This window comes from Macrotis lagotis, chromosome 1 (assembly GCF_037893015.1).
Source record: "Macrotis lagotis isolate mMagLag1 chromosome 1, bilby.v1.9.chrom.fasta, whole genome shotgun sequence".
In the NCBI taxonomy this organism is placed as follows: domain Eukaryota; kingdom Metazoa; phylum Chordata; class Mammalia; order Peramelemorphia; family Peramelidae; genus Macrotis; species Macrotis lagotis.
In genome coordinates this window covers 831423553-831446097 of record NC_133658.1, presented here as the reverse complement: position 1 = coordinate 831446097, position 22545 = coordinate 831423553, and the positions used below count along the sequence as shown (strand labels likewise).

The window sequence follows — 22545 nt, the reverse complement described above, 5'->3', positions numbered from 1 at the left end:
GGACTTGATTGACTTGCCATCAGCCTATAACGGTGCGTGAGTCTCAAGGAACTATGGGATTTCCTCCTTTCTGGTAGGAAAGCTTCCTTCCCCGTCTCTGCATCTTCCGCCTTGGGAGGCGCCAACTGGGGACCCCGCCTCTCTGCGGCCGAGCTCTTGCAGCCTCCTCAGGCGCTGCCTGACCAAAACCAGCCGCGACTTCGTTCATTTGTGGATTATTTTTATCCCGATCCAACCAGGATGCGGATTGCACAATTATGGGGTTATTCGAGTGGCTGTTGCCTCGGGGTAACTTGGAGAAGCCGGATATTTTGGAGCCGCTTGTCACAGGCATTACTGTGGCCAGCCTCCGGAAGCAAAGGTCCTCGAGTGACAGCAGAGGAAGACGTGGACCCTCATTGAGGCTGAAGACTGGGGCGGGCTGAGAGATCCGAGCACCGGGCGGAGATCCCCTTAAAGCCAGCCACGGCCTCACCATGTAAGTGTCGTGACGACTTGCCCCCCACCCCCGACTCCTGGAACTGTTGTCCGGGCAGCCTTCCTCTTAACTCGCCATCTGCTCTCCTTGCAGGTCGAAAGTTTCCTTTAAGATCACTCTGACCTCGGACCCGCGGCTGCCCTACAAAGTGTGAGTGACCTCCCTGCTGGACTGGGCCCTCTCCGGCCCCGAGCCGTGTCGGAGGCGGGGGTGCTCCCTCCTCCGCCTCGGTGTAGCCAGATGTTGGGGGTATCGTAGCCTTGGGCCTCGCAGGGGCCTGCTCGGAGTGTAACTAGTCCGGCTCCCCCGTGGGCCGGGGAAGAAAAATCAACCCCATTCGGGGTTGTCAGTAAGTTTTTATTAAGCACCTATTAGGACTGTGGAGTGAGATGCCATAAACGTGCCCCCCTTAAGACTTAAGACTTTGGGGGGTGCGGTGGAGTCAGGAGGACCTGGGTTCAAATCCGGCCTCAGACACTTAATAATGACCTGGCTGTGTGGCTTTGGGCAAGCCACTTAGCCCCATTGCCTTGCAAAAAAAAAAAAAAAAAAGGAAAAAAAACGAATCAGAGAACCAGCACCTTTTTCATTGATGCTAAGAAGATATTAAGTTACTTCCTTCCAAGTAACATCCTCGGCGATAGTAAATGTAGATGTAAAGATAGATTTCGGACTGTTCTTTAGAGAATCATTTTTTTTTTGCTAAGACTGAAACATAATAGCTATGTAGCCACAGACAAGTCTCCTGGTCTCTCAGACTAAGAAGTTGCTCATCTACAATTTAGAATGCCTAGTATCACTGAAATCACAGCCCTGAGCCATATGTTAAATTCTGCATATACAAAGATTGGTGTTAGTCCCTTATTCTTGAAAAGGATCAATGATATCAGAAAGGTGATGTCTTGGCTTATAAAGTGAACTGGATTAAAGTGAGGCTGATATATCTCCTCTATATTTACACTAGTCCACTGTCTAGGCTCCCATTGGTTGGGAAGCTTACATTTTCCCCACACCAGTACCATCCCAGTCTTTCAGGGCTTTAATCCTTAGCCTTATATAACTTTGACTCTTTTACATTTTACTTTACAAAAGTTAATTGGGTGTCAAACTTTATTTCTACTACCTCAGAGATCTTGATTCTCCTTTCCATTGATACAGTGCCTCTCGGGGTAGTCCATTATTTCTTATCTGGACTGTTAAAGAAAACTCATCTAATTGGTCTCCTTGCTTCCATGATATATATGTAATACATTATGTGCGTGTGTCTGTATATATGTGTGTACATGTATGTATGTATATATGCTAAGCACTTGTCACAGTGCCATTCATATAGTAAATACTTAATAATGCTGACTAAATTGAATTGGTTTCCCCCTTCTATATTGCTGCCTGAGTAATCTTCACATTAAACTACTAGGGTCTTGTCATTCAGGTTCCCAGTTGACCATTGAAATAAAGCAATCCCCCCCCCCCCCAACCAAAACTTTCAGAAGCATCTCTGGGCTACCTGGTCTATCCTACCTATCTACTCTACTTCCTGCTACTGCCTTTAACTTAACCCACATTCCAGAGGAATCAGCCAACTTTCCACCTATTTTTCTTGTTCTATCTTATTCCATTTCCCATCCCTGCCAATCTTCATCTGTAAAAGTCATTCCTTTATGTCAAGGTCAAAATGACAATTCTCCGTGAAATTTTCACTTAAGAATCCAAATGAAAGTAAGAACTTTCTTAATTCTTTAAGTTTCTCATAACACTTTGCTTAGCTCTCTTTTGTTCCCGTCAAATGTTGGTTGTTTTATACATATTTGTTCTGCATACAATATTTGTTCTCCATTATACTACAGGCTCTCTGAGATGAGGGGTTGTACAATTTTTTTTTAATCTTTCTATTTCTATCACCTGCTATAGTTTCTACTATATGTTTAGATAGGTGTTTAATAAATATTTGTTGAACTTAAAGATCCTCTTCCCTAAAGGAAAGCAAAGGATTTCATTTTCAGCCAGACCTCATTCTCCTAAGATATTTTGTTTTGGGCCACACAATATTGTTTCATAGCAAAAAACACTTAATCCAGATCCTAGCTTAATAGTAGGCAGCTATTTAACAAATATCAGATTGAACTATAGAGATATACAGGAAACCCTTGAAGTTTTACTTAGATTCTTATTATATAGAATTGATTATGAGTATATTGTAGGGTTCTAAAATGTGACTTCCTGAAAACATCCATTTGTTATATTATGTTTTACTAAAAATATCTTAATGGTACTACTGATTGCATAAAACATATGTTTTGTCAGATTTGAAAAGTGGTGTTGTCAATTATCAGTAGAGGTGGAATTCTGTGATTCCAATTTTCATCTGTTCTATTTACATTTTTGAGCTGCCTGGCAGAAGATAGGAATATAGTTATTCACTATCAAATAAAACAAAGAAATTGGTTTTAGTGACATTATTTGTACTTTATTCTATTCTTACTAAGAGCCTCAAGGCTTTTGTATGTTTTTTGTTTACTTGTCAGATAATATTTTTTCTATATAAGTTAGGTTGAAATTTTTATACTAAAAAAATGAGATGCCTTTATCTTTTAAGGCCAGAAGTAATGTTGGTTTAGACTATAAACTTATTTGTAAAATTATTTTATTTATTATCTTTTGCTCCGTCTTCCTCCTCTCCTATCACTCATGTTTTCTAAAATTACCTTTTAGCCTGGCTCAGATGTTAAGATGATCTTAATCCTTACTACAAAGGATAACCCCCTCTATCTGCTTAGGTGATTCTGTTCCTTCCTGACTCCCCTAGTTGTCCCTTCTGTCATTCCCACTCAATATCTCATTCTTTTATTTTTTTAACATATATCGTATACAACTTATTTCCATCTTAGCCACATTAGAAAACAAGAAAAATTGAAAAAAATATGTTTCAATCTGCACTCAAAGGTGGATAGTCTCTCTGGGGATGGATAATAATTTTCTTCATGAGTCCTTCAAAATTGTCTTGGATCATTATATTGATTAGAATAATAAAACCTTTCTCAATTGATCATCACAATAGTACACACAATAGTGTGTACAAAGATCTTTTCCTGCTCACTTCACAATGCATCAATTTATATAGTTCTTCCCAGGCTTTTCCGACCATATCCCTTCTCATTTCTTTGGGCAGAATAGTATTTCATCACAACCATATACCATATCTTTGTTCAGCCATTCTCCAATTGATGAGCGTGCCCTCAATTTCCAATTGGCCCTTCTACAATAGGAGCCTCCACCTTTCTCTTCTTTCACTCTTTTTAACCACTAGCAGTCTTGCTTCCAACCTTATCATTCCAAAGTTACTTGCTTCCAACCTTATCATACCAAAGTTACTTAAATGCCAAATCCAGTCACATTTTCTGTATCTTCATTCTCTGAAATCTGCAGCCTTTGACTTTGTTAATCACCCTCTTCTTGATGCCTCTTCTGGAGGGGTTCAAGACAGCAGTCTCTCCTGGTTGTTTTCTGTTTCTGACCATTCTTTCTCAGTTTCCTTTGTTGTCTCCTCCAGTTCACAACCACTAACAATATGTAACCCTCAGAGTTTTGTCCTAGGCTCTCTTCTTTTTTCCTCTATACTACTTCACTTAGTAATCTTAGCTTCTATAAATTTAATTTTCAGCTCTGTTTTGATGATTCTAAAATCTACTTATCATGCCCCAACCTCTCTGCCAAAGTCCAATCTCGCATCTCCAAGTGCCCTTTGGATATCTCACACTGGATTTCCAAGTAGACTTCTTAAATATGTTCAAACCACCTATCTATTACTGTAGGCTCCCAGGATCTCAGAATTGAAACTTAGGAATTATCAACTCACTGTCTCTCACACCCCACCCCCACCCATATCCAGTCTGTTGATAAGTACTGTCAAGTTTACCTCAACATCTCAAAGAAACCTCCTTACCTCTTTTGTCAGTCACTGCTTTGGGGAAGGACCTCATCACTTTATGCATATACTACTGAATTTATCTGCTGGTGGGTCAACCTACTGCAAATCTCTACTCCAGTCCATCTGCCATTCAACCACTAAAATGACCTTGTTAAAGGACAATTATAACCTTGCTATTTCCCATTTAGTAAACTCCACTGATACCCAGTTACCTCCAAGATCCAATGCAAAATCTTTTGTTTGATATTCAAAGCCCTTGATAATAATCCCTCCTCCCTTTCACATACCAACATTAGTTTCACAGATAAAAATTTCATTTGATATAAGTGGCATTTTATAATAGAACATCTCATTTTTAGAGAATACCATTATAAGTGTTAATTCATTGGGACAACAGTGATTTGAGCAAGTTAGTTCTTTTAAATTTGTCTCTGCCCTTCTTCAGCTTATGTCATGATCAATCTCCTGAATTATTTCTTTTCCCTTGGATTTCTTGCTTTTGTTTTTATTTTTTCCTTTATCTTTCCACCTCCAAAATCCTATCTCCTATTCCCATAAACTTAGTGGTTTTAAGTCTCTGTCTTAGCCCTCTGATTACACTTTTCTTTCCACTCTTTTTTCCCACTCACAAGACCTCTACCCTAGTTCAAGGATTGGCCAACTTTAAAAGCCAAATTTGACCTGCTGACTGTTTTTGTATGACCTTACAAGTTAAAAATGTTTTGGTATTTTTAAATAAAATTTTATTGGAGTGCAGCCATGTTCATTCTTTTACATATTTTCTATAGCTGCTTTCATGCTAGAAAGGCAGAGTTGAGTGGTGTGGTGGATAATTAATAATAAGTGAGAAAATAATCCAAGCTTTATGATCTATTAGCATACTAGGCATAATAAGCAGGTCAATGAACTCCCCAACTCATACAAAGAATGTGAATAAATAGATTTTTATGTAAGAAAATAATTTATTAAAAGAAACAACCATATTATAAGCAAGGATACAAAATTAGGTGATCTGATTTCTAATTGGAGGAAAGTTTGAGACTTTGCCTTGATGGGAGGGAGAGAGTGAACAAGTATCTCTGAAATCAGAAAAAAGGAATATCCTACTCCCCCACATTCTGTATCATACACATAAGTAAATAATAACTGCACTTGATCTTAGCCAAGAGGGCAAGAAGCAATGAGTAAATAATGACTGATTGATCAGGACAAAGTCAGTTTTAAATAAGACTTATGGATTGTTTGAGATATATAATTATAAGAAAATTCCTTGTATCAGTCTTTGGGCCTCACTGGATTGCTTACTGGTCTATATAACCAGGTCCTTAGTAATAATAATAATAATAATGTTTGTCTTTCATTTTCAAAGAAGACCACAATATCAGGAAAGATACCATGACAGGTACATGAATTGGATTTGAGTGGGGGAGGCTGTGCTAAGTCACCAGCCTCACTTTCTCCTCTAGAGCCATCTGGGTCCAATGGTCAGATGTAAATCAGGAAGAGTGGAGATAGACCTGAATGCAAGGCAATCAAGGTCACACAACTGGTACGAGTCAGGTATCTGAGACCAGATTCAAACTCCTGTCCTCTGATTCCAAAGCCTATGCTCTATCCACTGTACCACCTAGCTGCCCTAGGACCTTACTTAAAGTTCACTAAGCAATAGGTAGAAGTGGTCCAGCTTCCTAGCCATCCAGGAGTAGGATCAAGCAGTGCAATAAAACTGTCTAACAATTCCCATAATTGAATGAAGTTTTTGTAGGACAGAAGTTGAACTAGAACCATAATCGAACAGAAATAAGCTAGCTCCAGAATTGAATCATAAGGTTGAGTCAGTGTAGTTCACTTAATTCCTTAATTCTCTCCACAACAGAGCCCATATATAGTTCTCTTGATTTTCACTGCTCCTCTGTGCACTACAAATTTAAGTGACACAGTTATAATAGCACTCCATAGCATTTTGAGTGCCACATATATCACTGTATTGTGACATTTTATTTTTCTCTTAGCAGTACATACTCATCACATTGAAACAAGAAGGAAGAAACTTTATTATAATATTTTCAGTTCAAGATTGATTGAAATTTTTCTGAAGATAACTACCTTCAACCACTGTTAGCAAATTTTTAATAGCTTTGGAAATTAACTTGCCAAGGATTTAATAATGTTTCTTAATGAATTAACCTAAAATTAGAAGACAAAATAGCATTTATTTGTGAAACTTATCCTGCAGTAAAGCCAAACAAAAATTAGCATTATTTGAAACCCGAGTAATATCAGCCTATTTTATATGCTTCATTTGCTGTTGAAACTTAAAATAAAGAAGGAACATCTCTATTCCCATTATAAATTTGCAGAGGATTTTTTTTAACTTAGACTACAGTTCCAGGAGAATTTTTCAGATCTTGGTGCAAGTGCAAAAGAAATTTCCATATATTTAACTGTGCAACTGAGGATCTTCCACCTTATTTTCAGTTGAAAGTAATTGATCTACAGTGTAATAACATGCTAAAAGGCATATATCAAGAGAAGACTCTAATAGAGTTCTTTAAATGACTTCTATAGAATGTAAATGTTTAATGATTTTAATTGAACATGATTTTAATGTAATTACATGATTTTAATGTAATTGTGGACTTGACAGTAGTTGTAGGGAAGTATTGTGTAGAAAGATATTTTCAAAGATAATATATAAAATTTTAATATAGTTAATTCTTAATAGATGAGCATTTGCATTTGATTTTGATAACAGGGCATATTAACTTTGGGTCTGAATTTAGCACAATTTTATCCCTTCAAAAAGAAATCCATCCCCCCCCCAATCTTCTTAAATTATGCTTTATTGTTGTTGTTCTCGTTCATCAAGAAAAGATTGGGGAGATGTGTTTGCTTTCTGATAATTTCCAAAGTATTTTCTCTGATTTTTACCCCTTGGCCTATAGTCTAAAATATTTACTATTTGACTCTTGGTAAAAAAAAAAATCTGCTGCCCCTTAACCTAAGTTATTTTTTAAGCTTCCTAATTGGTTTCCTTCTAATAGTCTCTGCCCTATCTAGTCTGTCACCTAGCTGGGAACAAGTCTTAGAAATTGGCCACGTAACTTACCTGATTAAAAACCATCAGTGACTGTTGATGGAACTGTGAATTGGTCCATTCTAGAGAGTATTTTGGAAATATGCTAAGAAAGTCATGGAAATGCTCTTTGACCAGAGATGAGAATTTATGTTAAAAGCCTCAGCTTTATCATGTGAAAACTTTGAATTTTGGAAAACCAGAGTTAACAAATAAAATTGTACAATCATAAATAGAAATGACCAATTACATTAGAACGTACTTTTTTAAAATAGTGCTATAAATAATTTTCAAAATAATGAATTTAGATAAACTTTGGAATATTTCTGTAAACTGACACAAAATAAAGTTGGTAGAATCAGAAAAGTTGCAAAAATTGCAACATTAGAAAAGATCGATTCATTGGATTTATTTTTTCACAAATGCTCTAGCATTGTTTAACCTTCCCCTTGCTGTTTTTTTGATTAGGTTTATGTTCTGCAACAGTAGAGAAGTGAGGATCCTTAATAGACAGTGACCACTGTCCTGACTTCTCAATAAGGCAGGTTGAATTTCATTTATTTATTTATTCATTCATTCATTCATTTATTTATTCATTCAGAGTGAAAGAATAGGGGCAGCTAGTTGTTACAGTGGATAGAATACCAACCTTAGAGTCAGGAGGACTTGAGTTCAATTCCGGCTTCAGCCACTATTAAATTGCCTAAAGTGTGTTCTTGTGCAAGTCACTTAACCCCATTGCCTTAAATAAATAAAATTTTAAAAAAATAAAGTGAAATAATTTTGAGGACAAGTTGGACTATTGAGAGTCATCATTCAAGAGAGCTCCCTGACAATTTATCTGAATATACTGTAACAGCTAAAGTGATCTGTGCATTTTTCCTAATCTTTTGCTTTTTCCTTGCAGACTCAGTGTTCCTGAAAATACTCCTTTCACAGCAGTCTTAAAATTTGCTGCAGAAGAAGTAAGTATAAAATTATTATTAGTAAGCATTAGGTTATTGTCTTCAATTTATGAATTAAGTTAGAGTAAGGGAAAGAGCACTAGATTAGAAAATAAAGATCTATGGGTTCTAGCCCCTGCTGTGCCTATAAGCAAGTCATTTAAACTCTTAAATGTTTCCTCCTTTGTTATATGGCAGTCTTTAAAATTCCTTTCAGCTCCAAAATTCTGGGATAATCAAAGACAATTATTATTAAAGACAACATAGCTAGAGATTGGAAAAGAGGTCATTTTAATTATGTATTTTTTTTTAATTTATATATATATATATATATATCTTTTGACTATATGATATCTTGACCAAAAAATTAACACTTGTTAATATTCTTTTAGAGAAGTTTTGATAATATATTCATTTTCTTACCTAATGAAGAAATAGTCTTACTATATTTATTAAATTTATTAATTTTAACAATAGAAATCTAAGTACTATAATTTATTTTAAATGATAATTTTGTACTTGAGAATATTAACTAGTGCTAACATTTTTTTGTGAAGCAGTGGGTTAAGTGACGTTTCCAATCTCAAAAGCTAGTAAGTGTCAAGTGTCTGAGGCCAGATTTGAACTCAGGATGACCTGACTCCAGGACCAGTTCTCCATTCACTGCATCTCCTAGCTACCCCAATGTGCTTTCAAATAATAGTAAACATATTTGCTTGTTAATGACAAATTTAATTTGGAGTAAAAGGACATTTATTGTTTTCATCCTTTTAATAAAAAAAATACTATAATTTAATTCCTTGAGGACAGAGATTTTTAAGTTTATCCTTTTATCCTTAACACCTAGCATAGTGCCTTGTGCATAATTGGTGCTTAGTAAATGCTAGTTAGATTGTTTTATACAATATGCCCTTTACATTTTCTTCAGTTTGAAATGATTGGTAGTTTTATCATACTGCCATGTTTAGCTTATAGAATATTTACATTTTGGATGTATTGGGACTATTGTCTCTCTAAAAGATACAACTAGGTGGTGTAGTGGATAGCTGGACTTAGAGTCAAGAAGACCTGAATTTTATCCTGCATCAAACACTTCATAGATATGTGACCCTGGAAACTGAATTTTAGTTTCCTCATCTGTAAAATAAGATAATAATAGCACATTCCTCACAGAGTTGTTGTAAATGAGATAATTAGGTAAAACATATAACCCATGTTATTTATGTACATACATATGTGTGTGTGTGTGTGTGTGTGTATATATATATAATATATACATATAAATGTGCCTCATCTATCTGTAGTAGAATATATTGTTATATATGTGAAATTCTTTCACTAATTGACAAACAGCAATAAAACCTGATAAAATTAATTTCATCAACAAATTAAACATGGAATATAGACTGTTAGATACTAGAAAATTAAAAACACTAACATATGAGACCAAATGGTAGAGACTGCTTTTGAAGGTAAACAACATCAGAGTAAATGGGATGCCCTTGGAGAATGGCTTGTATGAAGTGCATTTAAATTCTAGGCAGAACCTCACATTTCCAGTTGTTGGCGATAACTTAATTCCACCAGACATTGAAATCTGATATATAGCAATGTTATTGTGTGCTGCTTCAGTGAGATGGAGGATGTAAGTTTAGTGACCTGAGACTGACAAAGATGAAAATATGGAGGTGTATATAGATTGTCTGACTTCAGAAAACAGGTGATAGAGAAATGTTGATAGAGAAAGCAACTAGTAACTACAGAAAGCAAATCATATGCATAGCCTTCATGGTGGTGTGAGTCACGGATGCGGGACAAATTGGTTACCAGTAGAGTGAATTATAAGCAATGTGGCATCTTTAGCACATTTGAATAAATATTTTATTAAATGCATGGATCAAGTGGGTGAGCTATAATATAGACAGATTTTGTGATAATGGACCCTGGGAGGAATAGAGCTTATTAAAATAGAGGTGATGATTCAGGAAGAGGTGGTTTGGACACATCACAGTATTATAGAGAGTATTGATGGAGATTGGCACAAAAAGCATATTGCTCCTATTGTTCCATGGTACAGTATAAATTAGAAAATAATTTCATCCTCATATGTGTTTCTGCCGATTCCATTTATTCTTTTTTTAATGATCAAAATAAATTTATTTATTGTTGAAATTGACAATTTTTCCCCAAATCTCACTTCCCTCCCCTCACTCCCCACAAAAGGAAGTCTGTTGGTCTTTACATTGTTTCCATGCTATACAATGATCTAAATTGAATGTGTTGAGAGAAAAATCATGTCCTTAAGAAAAAAAATTAAATATAAGAGACAGCAAGATTGCATAATAAGATAACTTTTTTTTAAAATTAAAGGTAGTAGTCTTTGGTCTTTTTTCAAACTCCACAGTTCTTTCTCTGGATACAGATGGTATTCTCCATTACAGATACCCCAAAATTATCCCTGATTGTTGTACTTAATAGCAAGTCCATTAAGGTTGACCATCAACCCCATGTTGCTGTTATGGTATACAGTGGCTTGTGGTTCTGCTCATCTCGCTCAGCATCAGTTCATGGAAATCCCTCCAGGCTTCCCTGAATTCCCATCCCTCCTGGTTTCTAATGGAACAATAGTGTTCTATGACATACATATACCACTGTTCAGCCATTCCTCAATTGATGGACATTCACTCAATTTCCAATTCTTTGCCACCACAAACAGGGCTGCTATAAATATTTTTGTACAAGTGATGTTTTTACCCATTTTTTCATTATCTCTTCAGGGCATAGACCCAGGAGTGGTATTGCTGGTTCAAAGGGTATGCACATTTTTATTGCCCTTTAGTTGTAATTCCAAATTGCTCTCCAACACAGCTCCACCAACAATACATTAGTGTCCCAGATTTCCCATATCCCTTCCAACATTGATCATTGTCGTTTCTGGTCATATTGGCCAGTCTGAGAGGTATGAGGTGGTACAAATTATGATTTAGAGCAATTTTTCATATGACTATATATAGCTTTTATTTCCTCATGTGCCTCCGCATACCCGTTGTGATTCCATTTATTCTTGAGAGTGTTTCTTCAGGTGACAATTGAAGAATTGGCACAGTGGGACAAATAGCTGATCATTTGGAAGTCTTTATGATATTATGAAATCTCAGTCCCAGATGTTTTGTGCCTGTACATTCAATCTTATGAAATTTATAATCAAATACTAAGACTAAGAGAAGTGTTTGGTCAGCCAGAGAAAAGATTCTGGTATCAAGGTAAACTTGAAGGAGAAAGGAAAGAAAAGACCTGAAAAGTGGAGAAGGGAAAGGAGTAGAAGAAGATATCATAAAAATATTATCTATTCAGGATTAAGTTATTTTTTCAAAAGTAGTTATAATGTTTTCTTATTTTTAATTTGACTTTTACTTTCTCATTCCTAAAAAAGAAAAAAGAAGACAATGATTGCTTTCTGTTAAACACTGTAAGGACACATTGTCAAGAACCAGAAACAGCTTCCCACATAGATATGTCTAAGAAATTGAATGACCTTTGCTTAAGATGAATGATTTTAAAAAGTGAGACTTGTTGCTTCTTTTATAATTCAGATTTTGTAAACCCCAAATTGCTATTGAATTTCATTTGAGTATTTGAGCAAATTTCTATGTGACTTTGAAAAGATATTTTGCAAAAACAGTTAAAAGTATTTAAATCATATATTAGATCTATATTAGATTTGACTTTTCCTTTTATATAGTATTTATTGCTTGAAATTTGAGATTTTAAAATGTTATGTTGTAACAAAGAAAAATGTGCAATATTAGAAAATAATTTATATAATATACTGTTCTTTAACACATTTTAAACTTTAATTTACAAAGCAAAAATCTTCATAGCTATAGTTTTTTTTACATGTATACATGTTACTCTTATATCAGCAAATATTAAAACTTTCAGAAATGACAGAAAGAACCTGAAAGTTGCCTGAGCTTTTCCTAATTTTTCTCTAAAGCAATGTTAAATCAAACCTCTAAATGGATTCTGGAGTAACAGAACGCACAAAAAAACCAATTTTCCAGCTTACGATAACTTCTTAAAAGGATTTCAGGAGAAGCCTGTTGCCCTTGAAAGGAGAGCATTTCCCAGTACAGGTGGTATCTAGGCAAGCCAGCTGGAGACTCTTAGCTACAGTACAGATCAGCAACCAAGGTCCCTCAATCCTGACCTCAGCAGGCTATAGAAGAGCAGGAGAGCTGTGAGGCCTCCCCAGTGCTCAAAGAAAACTGACAACTCCTGAACCTGGGGACAAAAGGCATGACCAGACCTCAGCAAAATGGACAAACCACCAGTACCTGAGGACCAGGTGCAGAAAGCCAGTAATCAGTAACCCCCACTGCAACAATATTAAGATACTCGTCTCTGTGCCTCAGGAGCAGAGCTCAACTATAAATGTCAAAAAATAGACTAAATCAGTTATTAAAAAGAAAAATAGAAAAGAGCCCTGACCATAGAAAACTTTGATTGTGGCAGGGGAAATCAGCACAGAAGCTCAAACAAGGACAATAATGTCAAAATGACTGTAGATGAAGCCTCAAAAGGGACTCTCAAGCCCAAAAAAAGCCTTCTTGGAAGAGCTCAAATAGCATTTTTAAAAATCAAATAAGAAATATAGAAGAAAAATTTGGGCGTGTGGAGAAGGTGAGAGGGAACGAGAATATACAAGAATCATCTTGATAAAGAAAGGAGAAAAATGGGTTAAAGAAAATTAGACCTTAAAAATAGAATTGGCCAAATGGAAAAGAAGGTATAAAAGATAACAGAAGAAAATAATTCCTTAAAAATTAGAATTGAGAAACTGGAAACTGATGACTTTGAGACATCAAGAATCAAACAAAATCAAGAGAATTAAAAAAATAGAAGGAAATGTAAAATATCTCTTTGGAAAAACAACTGTTCTGGAAAACAGATCTAGGACAGATAATTTAAGAATTGTTATACTGCCTGAAAGCTGTGATCAAAAGAGAGCCTGGACAGCCTCATTAATAAAATTATCAAAGAAAACTGCCCTCATATCCTAGAACTAGAGGGTAAAATAATCATTGAAAGAAATTATGTAGCTGTGTGGCCTTGGGCAAGCCACTTAACCCCATTTGCCTTGGGAAAAACCTAAAAAAAAAAAATTAACAATTGCCTCCTAAAAGAGATTCCAAAATAAAAACTCTAAATTGTATCCAAATTCCAGAATTATCAGCTCAAGGAAAGAATACTGCAGGCAGCTAGAAAGAAACATTCAAATACCAAGGAACCACAAGCAAGATTAGGCAAGACTTAGCAGCTTTGACATTAAGTAATTGGAATATGATAATCCAGATGACAGGAAGAACTAACCTAGGATCACCTAGCAAAATTGAGCATAATTTTGGGGGGACAAAAGATAGATATTTATAAAATGGAGAGGGAGCAAGGGGACACCTTTCAAACTTCCCTAATGAAAAGACCAGAACTGAATAGAAAATTCAGTCTTCAAATATAATACTCAAGAAATACCAAAAAATAACGAGGAAAGAAAGAACATAATAGGATTAAACTGTTTACGTCCCTACAAACAAAAGTGATACTTGTAACTCTTCAAAATTATTTTTATTAGGACAGTTAATAAGTACATATAGACAAAGGGTATGGTATAAGTTGACTTGGATGTGTTAATGTTAAAAAATGAGTGATAAGAAGGATTGTAATGGGGGTGGCTAGGTGGTGCAGTGGATACAGCATTGACCCTGGAGTCAGGAGGAGCTGAGTTCAAATCCAGCCTCAGACACTTAATAATTGCCTAGCTATGTGTCCTTGGACAAGCCACTTAACCCCATTGCCTTGCAAGAACCTTAAAAAAAAAGGATTGTAATGATAGAAGAGGAAAGGGAGAGGCAGCATGGGGTAAATAACATCACATGAAGAGGCAAAAAAATTTATTGCAGTAAAGAAAAAAAATAGTGTTATTTAAATGATACTCCCCTCAGATTTGGTTAAAAGAGGGAATAACCTACCTACTCAGTTGGGTATAGAAATTTATTTTACCCTGTAGAGAAGTAAAAAAGGGAATTACTAATAGAAGGGAAGATAGAGTGAGAGAGGCAGTAGTCAGGGAAAAAAAATAAACACTGGTGAGGAGGGACAGGGTGAAAGAAGAAAGAAAAGTATAAATGGGGGAGGGGAATAGGATGGAGGGAAATACATAGTAATCATAACTGAATGGGATGTACTCTTCCATAAGATGAAAAGAACTAGCAGAGTATTGATGCAAAAATGAAATATCAGCAAAGAGATTACAGCAATTTATTACTGGAACAATACGCTGTGACCAGGTGAGATTTATACTAAGTTTGCAGGAATGGTACAATATTAGGAAAATAATATAATTGATCATATCACTAACCAAACAAACAGAAATCATAAGATTATCTCTTGTCTTTTGACAAGATACAGCACCCATTTCAGTTAAAAACATTAGAGAGTATAGGAATAAGTAGAGTTTCCCTTAAAATGATAAGCAGCATCTAAAACCATCAGCCAGTCATTATATGTATTGGGGATAGGTTAAAACCTTTCCCAGTAGGATCAGGCATGAAACAAGGAGGCTCATTTATCACTATTGCTGTTCAGTATTGTACTAGAAATGTCAGCTTTAGCAATTCGGGGAGGGGAGAAAATTGAAGGAATTGGAATCAGCAGTGAAGAAACAAACCTACCACTCTTTGCACATGACATGATGGTATACTTATGGAATCTTAGAAAATCAGTCAAAAACCTACTTGAAACTTTTGCACTGTCACAAGATTAAAAAAAAAACCCATGTAAATCATCAACATTTCCATATGTTATCAACAAAGCCTAGCAGCAAGTGATAGAAAGAGAAATTCTATTTTAAAATAACTGTAGACAAAATATCTAGGAATCTTCCTGCCAAGGCAACTTAGAAGCTATATGATATGTATATGTTATATAATTACAAAACACTTTTCACAAAAATAAAGTCACCGTAAAAAATTGGTAAAAATATCAGTTACTAATGGGTAAGCTAAACAAATATAATAAAAATAGCAATTCTACCTAAATTAATTTACTCATTTAATGCCATATCAAATTACCAAAAAAGTATTTTATAAAGTGAGAAATTCATCTTAAAAAACAAAAGATCAAGATATCAATAGGTAAAAATATTTAAAGGAAGGTTACCTAGCCATAGAGGATCTAAAACAATATTATGAAGTGGCAATCATCAAAACTTTTTTGGTACTAGCTAAGAAATAGAGTGGTGGATCAGTGAAAAAGGTGAGGTACACAAGACACAGTTGTAAATGACTGATAGTAATCTATTATTTGATAAACCCAAAGACTTCAGTTTCTGGGATTAAAAACTCACCCTTTGCCAAAAACCGCTGGGAAAACTGAAAATAGTATAGCAGAAACTGGACGTGGACAAACATCTACATCCCCATACCAAGATAAAAGCAAAATGGGTTCATGATTTAGACATAAAATGTGATACCATAAGCAAATTCTAGAGTAAAGAATATCTTACTGTCAGTTCTGTGGAGAGGGAAGGAATTTATGATAATATGAATTAGAGAATATTATGAAATACAAAATGGATAATTTTGATTACATTAAATTAAGAGATTGTACAAACAACATCAATGCAGCCAAGATTAGAAAAACAAAGCTATGAAACGATTTTTTATAGCCAGTGTTCCAAGAGAACATAGTGACAGCAACATTGTGTAATGATCAGCTAAAATAGACTTAGCTATTCTCAGCAATAAAATGGTCCAAGACAATTCCCAAAAGACTTATGATGGAAAACATCCAGAGAAAGAGCTAGGGAATCGAATGAAGATGGAAATATACAATTTTCATTTTTTTTTTTTGTTTTTCTCTCATGGTTTTTCCCTTTTCTGATTTTTCTTTCACAGAATGACTAATATGGAGACATGATTGTACATATATATATGTATATATATGTATATATATCAAATTGCTTGTGGGACAGAAAGGTGAAAGAAAAATTTACAACTCACAATCTTATAAAAATGAATGCTGGGGTCGGCTAGATGGCACAGTGGAGAGAGCAACGGCACTGGGGTCAGGAGTACCTGAGTTCAAATCCAGCCTCAGACACTTAATAATTACCTAGCTGTGTAGCCTTGGGCAAGCCACTTAACCCCATTGCCTTGCAAAAAAAAAAAAAAATGAATGCTGAAAACTCTTTACATGTAATTGGGAAAAAATACTATTAAGGAAAATGAAAAAAAAAATTTGAAGAAAACTAAGACTTTCAAATGTCAGTTACATAACAAGATTAATAGAGAAAGTGAAAAGTCTTTCATTTGCAATTTAAAGCATTTTAATCTTAAGTTCTGAAGTTCTGATTTGCATCATCATAATTAGATTTTAAGGTGATTTAAGTTTGTAAAAATAATTTTTGTCATTTCTCTACTTTAGTTCAAAGTTCCTGCAGCAACAAGTGCTATAATTACTAATGGTAAGAGTTCTTTTAAAAAAAAAAAATCACATAGCAGTGGCAATGAATCTGTAGGAAAAGAGACAAAATTCATTTAAATTGACTTAAAACATATATTCTAATCTCTGAAAGCATTTATGTTTCTTTCATAATTGAAACTTTATCATGAATTATATCAGAAGGTTACTCTCCTTCTGTCACTTTGTCCTTTATAGCTCTATGAGCAAAAGCTACCCAAAAATGTATTAGTAGAGAAGGCTGAAGGGAGTGTTTAAACAGTTTTCAGAATACCATGGAAAATATTAAGGAGTAGTGACTAGTTTAATTTCCACTGAGTACTGTGGTGAGAGAAAAAGTTTGACCTGCCTTTAAAAGAATTTATGTTAGATTTTAGAAAGAATTTCTAGTAGCACTTGAAATACTCTTTGTATTAAAGAGTGAAATCTATTTTGGAGATATTCTGAAAGACTTGACTATTCTTGTAATTCAAGGAATTGAAGACTTTAAAATCTTTTCTATCCTTAAGATTCTGTTCCTAAGAGGAATATTGAAATGATACTTAAATTATCAGAAGTACTTTTGGCTTCTCGGAACAAAATTGTTATGTATGATTTGTTACTGTATATTGCAAGATATAAGTTTAGAATTTCTGTTACTTAACATAATGATTTCTATAATTGACTGAAGCAATGGCTATAAATATATAGTCATAATTAAAATTACTTGAAAAGTGAACATTTGTTTTAATATTTTATTTTTGTTTCATCTTTATATATCTAGTGAAGCTGTTTTAGCAGTAAATCTATTGTAGATACTTAGAAACTTGGTCTAATCTGATTTTTAAAACTTTTATAGATGGAATAGGAATAAATCCTGCACAAACAGCCGGTAAGTCTCTAAAAATTCTACTGGAAAAATGCTTAGTAACTTTACTTTTTGTTGATATCAGATAAGTATTTTGACAACTTTTGTAATCATTAATTCTTTTTATGACACTCTTTTCATCTCTATTAATTCATTATAACCATTATTACATATAGAGAATTTATCCTTTTAATTCCCCCTACATATTTTAAAGAACAGAAAGAAAACATAACTAAAGCATGAAATTCTACACCAAATAAAATTCTTGTTCAGATTATTATCATCTAGGAGTGCAACAAAATGTCACTTTTCATAGCAGGGACATGATCAGAGTTATGTGTGTATATTCATATATCCAGCAATAGAAAGATTTAAATCTATAAAAATTGTCACATGCTTTTAATTTATAAAGAAATATAATAAGTTGAGTAGGTAACTTTGGTAATTGCACATTAAAAAAAATCTAGCTATTGTATTTGTTGTAATTTAACACATCTGATGTTTCATAGTCTGTCTTTGGCAACAGTCATTTAAAAATAATTAGCATAACATAAATGAAATGTTTGGCTTCTTTAAGTTAGATACTGTCCTTAATTTAAATGACTCTTACTAGGTGAATAAAACAAAATTTTATGATTCAAACAGTACAATTTGTAATTTTTAATTATTATTCATTTAGCAACTGCTTTCAATTTTAAGTAAATGATGTTATTAAAATCAATCATTTTTTTATAAAATTGAATGATCTAAATCTGATTTTTCCTATTATATAGCTCTTTTAAGTTATAAGTAGAAATCAATTCATTTCAAATTTTAAACTAAAAATAGTTTATTTGTATTAATATTTATAACAGCTATAATGTATGCTACCTGTTATAATGACATTAAGGATTCAATGGTATATAACATATGGGATTAATAAAAATATTTCCAAAGGCATTCATTCCATAATTGCAGAAATTCTAAAGTCTTTCCATATTTCTAACCATTTAGGTTTAGTTCTTTTCCTACTCTCCAGTTTGGTTTTTGCTGTCATACATAAAAAAGTCGTGATTTACTTTTTCTTTGCTTAACTTTTTGAGTTCACTATAGTTTTTTCATCCATGGTATTTCTGCTTTAAATTCCCAAGTATTTGTTGGGAAGAAATGATAAAATTTCTGGACACAAATCAGTTTTTTAATGTACTAAAATAAAAATGAGACTTTTTTGTATGATTTATTTGACTTACAATGTGATGCTTTTATTAATTATTATAAAATATTTCATTTTAACTTAATAGTTTTTATCTCATATAATATGGAACATAAAACTTTACCATATATTCATACATTACTTTGTTTTTCCTTTTATGTAGGGAATGTTTTCCTAAAACATGGCTCAGAACTACGGATAATTCCTCGAGATCGTGTTGGGAGTTGTTCAATTCTGCTGAATGGAAATTGACCATTATCTTTCTGAATAAACATTGATATTTATTTTGTAATGTTGTTTTTGAACTATCAACAATTTTATGTACCTATTCCTGTAAGGCCATTAATGTAAGGACTTTACATTAAAGAAGAAATATATCCCATGAATAAAACTGCTGCCTTAAGAAAGAAGCCAATTTCTCCACTGCTACCTCACTACATTTATGAAAGGATTTTCGATTAAGTTTTAAAATTTCTTGAATTTCAAATCATGTATCAACCATAGATTAAATCACTTGTCTTGGTTACAAATAAGAACTACCAGACATAGAAAGAGGTGAATAAAAATGCATATTTAATTTAATTTAAGATAAGAATAACAGATAAACTGATTTACATGTCAATATTTGTTTTTCATCATTTGGGTTTTCTAGGTCTCAATTGATAACAGTTTTTCATTTGGATTTCCACTTAACTCAGAAGTACCATCAGCTGAACAATATAAACTTTCTAATTATGAGAAATGGCATCTTACACTAACTAGTCTATTTATATTCATGTACACCAGTATAGTTAGTAGGGGAAATTTGAAGTAAATTTAATGTTTCTGTTGCTAATTACATCCCTTCATTAGTTTAGTCTAAGAACTCTCATATAATCATGATCTTTTAATGTGGATAATTCTGCATGGAAATCTGAAAGGGATTGAATATTCTTGAGAAGATCTGAAATCATGAAAAGCTCAAGAAAGTGCCATGATCACTGTAAATTGGAGACTCAAATTAAAATTGAAGTGGTAGGAAAGAAAGAAAGGAGCAAATCACGAGGTAAGAAGTAACATCAGGATGATCCATAAAATATAGAAGAAATGATAATGATTACCAAAGGGTCAAAATGGTGGGGGGGGGGGGGGAGTGGAGAAGCAAAAAAGTAAAGACTCCATTGTGAAAACAAGCTAGAGAAGACAGCCAAATTTATACTTTTTCATAACTATTCTAAAGCATTCATCTATATCTTTACAAAAATCTATAAGGAAATGAAGACAAATCCCCTAAAGTAAAAGGAAATGTGTTATAATAGGAAAGTGTTAAAGTACAGGCATAATACTTAATATGTTGACTTGTGAGCATTGTATGAAATCAGGATTCAGAAAAAAGGCAGCATAATTTCTTCCACTGGAATAAAACAGCTGAAATACACAACTGTTGTTTGGCAAATGCATAACTTAACACACTTAAACTTAAGTTTTCTATGATTTGTTTTCAACAATCTCATCCCACGATACTTCTGACCTTTATGGTCATTAAAAAGGCAAAAGATTCTTATTAAAAAAATGCAACTTATCCAGCCATGTGTATTTTCTGAAGGATGGTTTTGATATTGTAGTTATAAATGGCATTAGAAACATAGTTTTATTTGAGCTTAATTATGACTAAGGCACAGCTTAATAAAGGCAACAAAATTAAGGCCAAAAAATGAACTGTTATATTTTTTAAAGGTTTTTAGCCTAGAATTAAGCATTAGCCATTTTGTTATACAAATTCAAACCCTAAGCATTCCAATTAACCAAGGTTATACTTTAATGCTATTTATAGGTCAAAATATACTTGCATTTATATGCTGCAGAAAAAATATTATGGTGCAATGAAATAATTTATTAAAGCATGAAATTCTCATTAAAGATAAATTATGTAAAAGAATTGTGGGATTTTTATTGAATATCATTTGTGCTCTTTAATAAGATGTAATTTAGAACTTAAGTAGAATTCTTGTGATGACTAAATTTGCAGTTTTAATTTGCAGGACATTTAATGCCTTCTAAAAATGTTATACTTACCTTCTGTTCTAACAAAGAGAATCCTTTTACCTGGCATATTTATTGAATTATTTAGACCTACTGTTAAGTTACCTCTTGCTTATGTACAGAAAAATGTATTGAATACTGTATTTCCCCATGTATAAGGCCTTAATTTGGGGCCCTAAAATTTAAAAAAAATGTATTACATAAAGTTTTGAACTCGTTTGATTCATCAAAATTCATATAACTCTTCACTTTGAAAACTCCCATCCATTAGCTTGTCCTCATCTGTGCTGATGACGAATCACTGTCTTAGGAGAGGCTCTGACTGCTTTCCTGTCTGTGCTCTGGTCTGGGGTTGACCAATAAGCACTTCTTGGAGCATGTAGATGCATGCTTAGTCCATTCCATTTCATGAATCTGAAGCACCAATTGTGCCCTTTGAAATCAGTCACTTCTTTTTCATCAGCTGAAACTTCTTTGTGGACACAAGAATTCCAGTAGACCTTTATCTTCGATTTCCTCTCTAATTCAGACCATTTGGCTCTCATGGTTTTGTTCTGCCATGGCATTTTCAATAGGGCTTTTTCTGGTAGCCAGGCTTGGTCATTTTCTCATTTGAAGGAAGGCCAAACTTCAGCAGCATGATTTCCATTCACTGTTGGAAACTGGATCACTTTAACTTGAATTCAGCACTGTACGAAAATTTTCCCTGGGCAGAAGGTGGCAAAACATAATGCAAAGCAAGTGCAGAGGCAAGCATGAAAAAGGTGGGAAAGGCAAATCAAAAAATCTGGAACTACTGCATAAAACACCTAGGGGGAGGGACCATCAAGACCTTTCTTCCCTACCTCTCATTTTGAGGAAGACAGTACAAAGCAATAATTTCTATCTATCTTGCCCATCTCCATGCCAATAAATTTGAGGATCTAAGTGAAATTCATGCATATTTAAAGTAATATAAACTCCTTAGATTAATAGAAGATGAAACAAAATGCTTAACCTTTTTTCAGAAATATTCCAGAAAAATGAAATTCAAGAAACATCAATAAACTCCTTAAGAAAATATCTGTAGAGGTAGCTAGGTGGCGCAGTGGATAGAGCACCGGCCTTGGAGTCAGAAATACCTGGGTTCAAATCCGACCTCAGACACTTGATAATTACCTAGACGTGTGGCCTTGGGCAAGCCACTTAACCCCATTGCCTTGCAAAATCTAAAAAAAAAAAAAATGCAGCTCTTGATAGATTAAATTGTGAAATCTACCTAGCAATTTAAAGACCAATTAGCTCCAATTCTATAGAAACTATTTTTGATTGATATTTTATTTTTCCAAATACATGCTATGAAAGTTTTTTCAACATTCGTCCAAATGCATATGTATATTTTTAAGTTACAAAATTTATTTCCACCCTCTCTTCCTACCCCACCCCATCCCCCTTCAGGGGGGAACAATCAAGTTAACATTGTACATACATATTTTTGTTAAACGTGTTTACAAATTAGTCATTTTTCGGTATGAGGAATTAAGATTAAGGGAAAGATA

At 33.9% G+C, this 22545-nt stretch overlaps 1 protein-coding gene across 1 annotated transcript; it reads left to right on the top strand.

Moving 5' to 3' along the window:
- Positions 1 to 297: 297 nt before the first annotated feature.
- On the top strand, positions 298 to 19402 carry UFM1 (ubiquitin fold modifier 1). The gene is made up of 6 exons (XM_074217232.1): positions 298 to 478; positions 572 to 628; positions 8390 to 8447; positions 16911 to 16950; positions 17785 to 17817; positions 19149 to 19402. Coding segments are annotated over exons 1-6 (279 nt in total). The 5' UTR covers positions 298 to 476; the 3' UTR covers positions 19238 to 19402.
- Positions 19403 to 22545: the final 3143 nt, after the last annotated feature.

Bases quoted from the DNA above. Each gene is read 5' to 3' on its own strand.
- UFM1 (XM_074217232.1), top strand. The intron at 629-8,389 runs GTGAGTGACCTC...TTTTCCTTGCAG, and splicing joins CCGCGGCTGCCCTACAAAGT to ACTCAGTGTTCCTGAAAATA. The intron at 17,818-19,148 runs GTAAGTCTCTAA...CCTTTTATGTAG, and splicing joins AAATCCTGCACAAACAGCCG to GGAATGTTTTCCTAAAACAT.